The sequence below is a fragment of the Siniperca chuatsi genome, unplaced genomic scaffold, assembly GCF_020085105.1.
Source record: "Siniperca chuatsi isolate FFG_IHB_CAS unplaced genomic scaffold, ASM2008510v1 Contig00096, whole genome shotgun sequence".
In the NCBI taxonomy this organism is placed as follows: Eukaryota; Metazoa; Chordata; class Actinopteri; order Centrarchiformes; family Sinipercidae; genus Siniperca; species Siniperca chuatsi.
This window is the reverse complement of record NW_025322570.1, coordinates 18,801-28,481: the sequence shown is the minus strand read 5'-3', so window position 1 is coordinate 28,481 and position 9,681 is coordinate 18,801. Positions and strand designations below refer to the sequence as shown.

At 38.8% G+C, this 9,681-nt stretch overlaps 1 protein-coding gene across 1 annotated transcript; it reads right to left on the bottom strand.

Moving 5' to 3' along the window:
* Window positions 1-3,219: 3,219 nt before the first annotated feature.
* On the bottom strand, window positions 3,220-9,141 carry LOC122872735 (GTPase IMAP family member 4-like). Its single transcript, XM_044188766.1, has 2 exons — window positions 8,992-9,141; window positions 3,220-5,450 (listed from the first exon to the last, which is right to left on the bottom strand). The coding sequence occupies exons 1-2, from the start codon at window positions 9,092-9,094 to the stop codon at window positions 4,726-4,728; spliced, it is 828 nt and encodes a 275-aa protein (XP_044044701.1). The 5' UTR covers window positions 9,095-9,141; the 3' UTR covers window positions 3,220-4,725.
* Between the last annotated feature and the right edge of the window lie 540 nt (window positions 9,142-9,681).

The window sequence follows — 9,681 nt, the reverse complement described above, 5'->3', positions numbered from 1 at the left end:
TCAGCACAACCCCAGATTCCTGTTTAAGACTGTGGATCAGTTAGTTAACACTGCCTCTCTTTGTGCCCCTGCTGAGTGTGATGCTGATTGTGAAAAGTTTCTTTTGCACTTTGCTGGAAAGGTGGAGTTAATAAGATCTGATATCACCCCCAACCCTGCCTTTTTAGATGTGGATCACCCGCTCAGGGATTCTTTGAGCAATTTTTCTGCTGTTACTCTGCCTGAACTCGCAGACATCATGTCTCTTATGAGAGTTTCCTCCAGCCCTCTGGACAAAATCCCAACTAGGTTTTTATTGGAAGTTATGGATTGTATTGCGCCCCTTTTACAAATTATTTTTAACAGCTCGCTGTCTACTGGCTGCGTCCCTGATTTCTTTAAAACAGCTTGTGTCCAGCCAGTCCTAAAAAAACTGGGCTTGATCCCACCCTCCTGGATAACTACCGCCCAATCTCCAAATTGCCTTTTATTTTGAAGATTCTCGAAAAACTTGTATCTAAGAAACTTCTTGCTGCTGTGGAAAACAATAATACCTTTGAAAAGTTCCAATCTGGCTTTCGTCAACACCACAGCACTGAGACAGCCCTTCTCAAAGTCACTAATGACCTTTTAATGAATGCAGACGCAGGCATGTGTTCAATTCTTGTGCTGTTGGACTTAAGTGCTGCCTTTGATACAATTGATCATGGCATTCTTTTAGACAGACTGAGGCACTGGGTGGGCATATCTGGAACTGCACTAGACTGGTTCTCATCTTATCTGTCCAATAGGAAATTCTGTGTTAGCATTAATAACTTCATGTCATCCTTTTCCCATATCAAGTATGGTGTGCCTCAAGGTTCAATTCTGGGACCAATACTGTTCTCCTTATACATGCTTCCTTTGGGTGATGTCATCCGCAGACATGGTATTTCTTTTCATTGTATGCGGATGACACACAGTTGTACCTCCCTGTCAAGCCCACTGACCTCAGTACGCTGAGCTCTCTGCAGGACTGCCTGTCTGACATAAAACACTGGATGTCAATACATTTTCTTCAGCTCAACTCAAATAAAACTGAAATCCTCGTTATTGGGCCCCAACACATCACTAAACAAATACTGCCATCTACTGGTAACCTGTCACAACATATCAAGCCTGTTGCAAGAAATCTTGGTGTCCTGTTTGATAGCAATTTATGTTTTGAGCAACTTATCACTAAGCTTGTCCAATCATGTTTCTATCACCTCAGAAATATTGCAAAAATCAGATCTATTCTAAATCTTAGTGATGCAGAAACTGTTGTACATGCTTTTATCTCCTCACGCCTCGATTACTGTAACAGCCTGTTCACTCGTCTTAATCTAAAAACTGTGAAATGCCTGCAGACTGTACAGAACTCAGCTGCACGGCTGTAAACCAGGACCGAGAGGTTCGACCACATCACACCTGTTTTAGCCTCTTTACATCGGCTCCCTGTTTGTTTTAGGATCGATTTTAAGATCTTGTTGATTACTTTTAAGGCTCTTCATGGCCTGGCCCCAGATTATATTTTAGACCTTTTAATCCCTTATGAACCTTCACGTAGTCTGAGATCTTCGGGCAGGGGTCTCCTGTCTGTTTCTGAGTCCAGGATGGAAACTAAGAGGGACAGAGCTTTTGCTATCAGGGCCCGAGGCTCTGGAACAACCTGCCTGAAGACATTAGGTCGTCTGAGTCAGAGTCTTCGTTTAAGTCTCGTCTCAAAACACATTTTTATCTGAAAGCAGATCCTGATTTTACCTGAACTGGTTGTTTATTTTACTGTTTATTTTATTGCTTTTGTGTATTTTATGTATTTTATTTCTTTATATTTCATTATTCACCGTGGTGTTTTTTTTCTCTCTCTGTGAAGCACTTTGTACTTTGTTTTGATAAGTGCTCTATAAATAAAGTTTTATTATTATTATTATTAAACGCTGTAGAAGTTTTTAGGATTGCAACTAAATACAAAAAAATTGGAAAAATTACTTTATAAGAAAGCGTTATGAATATGAATATATATTAATATGGACGAAACCAAGTCATGATGACGTAAGTTGCCACGCTGCTGCTCTTGTAGTTTTTTTCATGGGAGCTGTAGTTTTGTCTAATATCAGCTGCTGTAGTGGAGCTGATTTGAAAATAAACTCCAGCACGCTCTATTTCTTCATAACAACCAATGAATGAAATGCTGAATGTGTTATGACACACGAGATTCTGGACCCAAAAGCACGACTGACACAGAGGAAAATGGAGTGATTAGTTTCAGTTTATTACAAACACGAGAGACACCAGGTGTGTGGAGGGAAACGCCGGGAGCCGGTGGACAAGGCGATGACGGCAGGCTGAGGTGGAGCGGCGGAGAATCCGTGGTAAGCGGTTGCTGGTGGAGGCGGTGAGGGTTGGAGGTCGGTAGACGAGCCTGGACACAGGAATTCAGAAGGTTAGTCAGGGGTTCAGAAACACAAGCAAGAGAATCTTTCATAGATCACACGGCGAGGCCGAGGCGGGATACCACATAGGTAAACGGACGAGCTGGCGAAGACTGGAGAGAAGAGCCGGGTCTGTATACTGCCAGGAGTTGATTAGTGGATGGAGATCAGGTGGGTAACAGCAGGTGTGTCACGCCCCCCCAGCACACACACACACACACACACACACACACACACACACAGACAGACAGACAGAGACACTAGGAATTAGGAAGTTACAGAAGCTAATGGAATCGAGGCTAGACAGGAAGTGATGTCATGACAAGTGGTAAACAAGACCATAAACACAATAAATGTTTCATTTTTAGTAGTCAGATAATCCAGGGAACATTACAATGTATTTATTGACTGGTATTCATTCATCCAGCTTCGACCCAATTATTTTATTTTATACTTATACCCACCCGGTACTTAATTTATTTTCTGACCTGTTTTTATAGTGTATTGTATTATATTTTTTGCTAGTACTTCCTCCTGTGTGCACTGACGTAAAGGCGAGCTGCTGTAACAAAGAGTTTCCCTTCGGGGATCAATAAAGTATTTCTGATTCTGAATGTGAAGGGCTTCAACATCAACTGTAAAATCACTCGATCCAGATAATCCTCAAATTGAACCACGGCCTTTGTTTTGGTAACATTAACATCTGACCAAATCAAATCGATAATTCACCACAACCCATGAATCTCACATAACACAGCTGAATGAAAAAAAGACAAACACTGCAAAGTTTTGTTTGCATCATCTTTTATTTGCTGATGTGATTTTGTTGCAGAAACAGCTTTTCCTCTGATAAGAAGATTAATATTGATACCAATGATTCAAAACTCTGATTTAAACCTTTTCTGTTAATATTTGATTAATGCAGCATCATTTCATGCATTCATTCATTGCATTTTACATGTATTGCATCGTACACAGTCGAGAGCACAGTAGACTTTGTTGCAAGCATCAGGTAAATCTTTGAACGCCTCTTTGGCCAGGCTCGGGTTCTCTAAAGACTGACAGGTAGCCTTCTTATAGCCACAGACTATAAACCAAACAAAAGCACAGACTGGTTGTGACTGATACCTGCACATTCAGACAGATGTGAAACAGGATGCAGCACATTTATCAGTTCAGTTTAAATCAACCAGAGAGTGGAAAATGGAGCTTCTGAAATAACGGAGAAATATCACATCTTATATATTTATTCACGTTTACTTTCTAAAAATGACCTTTTTGTACTACTAAAAGCTTTTGCCAAACACACTTTGGAGGAAACATGATTGCTGCCTGGACTATGTTCCCTGGCAATGTTTTTCCCAGTCAAGGAAGTGCTACCTTTTTGTACCACACACAGAGGCTGCAGGGAGGTGGTCTGGGTGGATGGTGGACACACGCAGGACTTTGACTCCAGAGACCAGGGTTCACGTCATGAGTCCAATGTGTGGTTCGGGTCAGACAACAAGTAAACTTTGATGAAGGGAAACTAAAGCTGGTGGTTTTTGTCCAATATATAAAAAGTTAACATGTCCTGTTTCATACTACAAGTCACTGTTGACTTTTAATATATTAAACCAAGACAACAATCTTTCTTTCTGTAACCTTAACCAAGGACCACAAACACATTCAGCATGCTGTAGTTGCCAAGAGCGGGTATTTTAGGAAAACTAATGAAATACACAGTCACCGTTTTTAGATACGTTTTAAAAATGTTTCCTTTCTTGGCAGCATTGTGTTTCCTTCAAAATGCGTTTGGTGTTGCACATTAGTAGTACATAAAGTTCATTTTTAGTAATACAGGGTTAGATGTCAACATCTGCAGTCGGTTTCCCCCCGTAACTACAATTAGGACCAATGTGAATCAAATATTAATGCACATTTTAAAGGCAGAATTTCTTTCCCTAAAACTAGCTCCTATAGTCTTGAGGCATTAGTAGACAACATACCTCTTATGCCAAATTTAACCTACTTACATAATTGTTAAGTGACTTTCAGTTTTACTCTGTAGCATCTTTGCAGAATTCTAAGCCTTCAAATTACACAATGAGTAGTTTTAAATAATGCTCCGTGTATGTATGGGTATTGAATAGTGTATAATTGTCATGCGTTTTAAAAACAGATAAAGAAATTCTGCATGAAAAAGCAAAAAATCTAATTTAAAATAGATGGAATTTAAACCCTTTTACCACTATGATTACGCTGCTTCGTAACTTTTTGAATTTTGGTGAATCTTCAGCTTATTGTGGACAATTCACATTTTGACTTTTTTCTCAATTTGGCCCACCACAGAGTCAACTATTCCTAGCACAGATTCTGCCAGTAACTCGCCCGCGGTCAAACTTAAAAGAAGTTTAACCCCCGCGCGCAGATTATCATCTGTTGGCTTGTCAGATGTTATGCCCTCTTTTTCCATGACTTCCTGTGCCTTTTTCAGCATCTCACTGGTGTAATTCTTCCCCTCGTTCTTTTCAACCATTTTGTTGATCTTCTCCAGTAGCCCAGACACTTGGTTGCCGGACGTATTTTTGTTGTTGAAAAAATAGTAACCCCCGCGGAATTCACTGATGAAGGTTTCCTGTATTTGTTTGACAACTGTGTCAGAACATGGACCGTTAAACACGGCCAAAGTGTAATTTTTGGACTCTTCACCAAACATCCTCTGAATGATTTCCCTTGTGGTGTAATCTTCAGTTGACAGAGCACCTAGCTTCAGCACATACAGGAACACATGTGGACCAGCAGCAGCAGCATATGTGATGCATTTTACGATTTCTTCCTCTGTCATCTCGGTGTTATGCACACCTGGAGTGTCGATAACAAGCAGCTTTTGTTCACCAACCTCTACTTTATTCACTATCTGGCACTCTGTTGTGTCTGAGGAAGCAGAGGCCTTAGGTGAGTTTCCCAGGAGGGCGTTCATGATTGTAGTCTTCCAAACTCCAGTCTTTCCAACGAGCACAATCCTGAGCTCTGGCTCTGTTGGAGAATCAGGACACAGTCATTATTAATACTGAAAGTCTTTCAAACCACTAAAGTTCAGTCATGATCTAACAGACCGGAGGGGGGTTGTAATGCAGAAAGTACTTCAGCACTTTTATTTGTTCATATTAAAGTGTTATTGAGAAGAGAGATTGCTGCTTCGTGTGTGTAACAGTGCTGTTTTCAACTCAGTGCTGTGGCCTAAAACTGTTCCAAATGTTAGATCATCAACTGTCACCTGAAGCTGAGTCTAAGATGTCCTGTAATGGCCACTGACCAGAGGACAAACCCTTTTGATTTAAGTAACAACACTGCTCTGCTCAAGTGCCAAATTTCTACATTTCTTGCGCCTCTAGTCGTAAGGATTAGAAATTTGTTTCTCATTTTATAATTGTTCATCAGTCCAACTGAGACTATCCTCCCAAGGAAAACAGAAGAATCACTCATTTCAGCTTAACTGCCCCACAGCGACATGTTTACGCTCAAGTGACAGCGCCCCCTAGCAGCCGTATTAATTATGACTTAATATTAGCACATCTGTGAACCCTCCACATGTAACTTCTTCCTATTATGCACATTGACTTATAGTCTGTATTATTATTATTACTACTACTACTACTACCATTGCACATTGTTTACCCTCCACAGCCGACACCACTCATCAAATTAACGTAGTTCTGTTCGCTTGTGTATCTCTATTTATTTGCACATACTACGGACATCTGCACATTCCTTATTTAAGTTTTGTACTTTTCATTCTATTTGTTTTAATGACTGTACATCTCTTTTACTATAGAATATATATTGCACATATTTTTACTGTACATTTCTATTTTATATTTTAGAGTACTTTTTGCTATACTTGTATTATTCTCCTGCTTTGTGTGCAGACTTTAACATGTGAGATCGCTGTACACTTCCTGTTTCCAAAGTTGTTTTTTAAAAACATAACCACGATCATCCACTAACATTAACCACGTGATTATTATTATATGATGATGATAATTTTAACTCAAATCACAATGTTTCTGTAACCTAAGTAAAGTACTTATTTGAACCCAAACCATGATCTTTCCCTAAACCTAACCAACTGGTTTTTGTGCTTAAATCTAACCAAACCTTAACTATAGCTGTTGCATCATAAAACAGATTTATTTTTCAACAGTGATTTGGAAGTCGGTTTTGGAAGTCACAGACGGTCCTGCTGACAGGCCGTCAGACCAGAAAACACTTCTAGAGGGCGTAGACCAACAACGTATTTTGTTGATCCAACTAAGCTGTTGTCTGGTGTGTATGACCATTACTGCATCAGTAATTGCTGACTAGGCTACAGACTTTTATTCTTGTTTTTATCGTACTTGAATGATCAAAAAGCAGATTGTTCGTGTAATATTTTTCTATATGCTGATGATACTGCTCTCTTTACGTCTTGTAAATGTAAAACTCGCTAACGCACTAACTGCCTTTAACTAGTTAGCTCAGTTAGCCATGCAGTTAACTTAGTGGTTCTATTAGCTGACTGAGTCCAGAATGGGCACCAGAACTGGACCTGGGAGAGTGGGCAATGGAACTGGGATCAGCAGCCTCCCAGTGAACCAGGAGCAAACACAGCCTCCGAGACCGAAGGAGGCCAGTTTGACGACAGGGAATACAGTACCGAGGTGATTTACAGCGGCTCCGACCAGGACTCTGACTCCGGGCCCCGCGGGAGAGGAGTGAGTGGTGGGAGGTCGGGCATCAGCGTGTAGTGACAGAATATTTTGCAGACCTAACTCTGTGAATTAAGGATTTATTTCAACCAAACCTGAAGTTGGTGATTGTTGGAACAGTTTAAAGACTAACCAAGATGGTTTTGGTAAGTTTTATTTTGTTTCAGTCTGAATGAAATGTGTTTTACTATGTAATAGTTTGGTGAAAGAGAGAAACGTGAATTCAGAAGGCGAGCGGTTGTATTTTTCTGTTTGATAAGGAAAATAGGTTTAAGAATATTTCCTTTCTTGATATTTTGTGAGTTCATTTTGTTTATTTATTAGACTTAAACAGCTAAGACAGCTTGTGTAACTTAGCGAACTCGCCACTGGCCCACATCTCCCAGCTGGAACTACCTGAGCTATACTATTGGACTAGTTATCGCCTCTTGAGGCACAAGTGGCGTTACAACACAGGACGGGCCGGAACGAGCCCAGGGCTAGCTGGTTAGCATGCTAATTTCAATAGATATCTCTGCAACACAATACCTTGACCTCATTGATGGCAAACTGTTACTTCTTCCGATTCTGTTGATAATGTTTTAAAATAAAATTTGGCCAAATCTTATTTATACATATCGCACCATTAAAAGTCCTCACCAAGATAAATCAATGGATAAAATGTTTGGCTGGGAAAGCTGCTTTACCTGATTGGAAAAGTCTATAGTCAAATTAAATTAATTGAAAGCCATTTTAATTATGCTGCAACCTCTTAGTATACTGGTCTTCCAGTACAATTGAATTAAAATAAATATTATTATTTTTAAACAAAAAAGTATTTTTTTTCAACTCCACCCAAATAAAGTACTGTGTGGGCCCTTAATACACAAAATTGAAGAAATATAATTAAGTTACAGTAGAAAAAGGTAATATGTTGCTCACCAAGTATAGGCCATCAAAGCATCTAATTCATTACTTTTAAGAATTACAAAAAATACATGTAGTTACTTCATAAAACTACATAAAATGGCAACAAGTTTAAAAGGCAAAACACATACAGAAACTGCAGCAGTACAGTGGAATAATCTTACCACTAAGTGAAAGATACAAAGTTTTTTATAGTTGTCTGTATCCTTGATTCTTACTGTAATGAATCTATATCAATAGTCTAAATCATCAAATAAATCCAATCAGTCAAAATAATTAAACTACCTATTGATAAAGTTAGCTGTTGAATGATAAAGAAACAGACAAATGGTAATTTATGAGCTAGTGATCAAGCTGCACTGAGTACTGACAGCAAATGTTCATTTTGTTATTTTCACAATGCACAAGATTTGTCTAAAAATCTTAATCACAGTAAAAATTACATTTATATATATTTTTAATTTAATTTGTGACACACAGGAAGGTTTGAGCCAGAGTGTAAAAGGTGGATTTGTTAAATGTGAGAAATCATCAAGACATGCACAAATATTTAATCAAATAACACAATACAGTTATGGCAAATAAAAATCTATTTTGAAACATAAATAATAAGATGCTGCAAAATGTGAATTTGTTATGAAGCCAAGTGATGTGCAAAACAACAAATAAGGTCTGTGAAGACTAAAATTACAACAAAACTAGTAATTCTTTAATTAATATTAAATCAAAACTTGCAGAAGACTGAGTAGGTGGTAGGTCAAATAAATGTGAGGCTTAAATGTGATGATTGAGAGGAGGTTTCTTTTAAACATTGATGTTAATGATACATGAGAGCTGTAATACTGAGAAGAGAATAAACTGTTGCTCTGCTGGTTTATCAAACACTACCCTGAGTAAGAGTAATATTTATGAAATATACTTACGAAGATGAAGAGGTTTGCTGGCCATCTTTGTCTTGTAGAAGCAGTTGACTTGTGATGTCTTGTTGCTGTTGATGTCTTGTTGTTGAATAGTTGGTAATTTCATCTTTATATATTATAAAGTCTGTGTAGTTCCCTCCCCTTAAACCCATGTCATCTGTCACCTAGCCAGTTTGAGGAAAGAAAGCTCAGAGAGCCAACCAGTCACAGATCAGAAATCAAAATGTAGCTGCAAGCAGCAAACCAGGGGCCAAACAGAAGTGCATCAAACAAAGTCCATTTTATGTTGGGTTTGACCACTAGTTTACTACATATTTTAGCTGTATTTATTGTTATGTTGAGGTTGTTTTTACAGTGGATTTTGTGTTTTATATATTATGGTTTCCTTGCATGTAACTCTTCAGCTATTATGTCTGCTATGGCATTCAATTACCTGCATGTGGAATCCAGCCAGACTAACAACTGTCTTAACTGAATGCGAGCGCCTGGCTGCCGCCTCGCATCGCAGAACATCGGAAGCTCTCTGTCCACACTGAAGTTTGTAGGACCACTTTTTAAACAGAAGAAGTTTTATATTGTGATATTTAGATGTTTCTTTACTACAAGCTAGCAAGTTCTGCTGAGCATCCTGACAGAAAACACACAAAAATGAATCTTCTTACTAGAAACTTCCAGCACCATGTCGATCTCCCT

Excerpts from the sequence above, each read along its gene's own strand:
- LOC122872735 (XM_044188766.1), bottom strand. The coding sequence starts at position 9,094 with ATGAAATTACCAACTATTCAACAACAAGACATCAACAGCAACAAGACA. Across the intron at positions 5,451-8,991 it reads CAGCAAACCTCTTCATCTTC|AGCCAGAGCTCAGGATTGTG; the intron begins GTAAGTATATTT and ends ATTCTCCAACAG.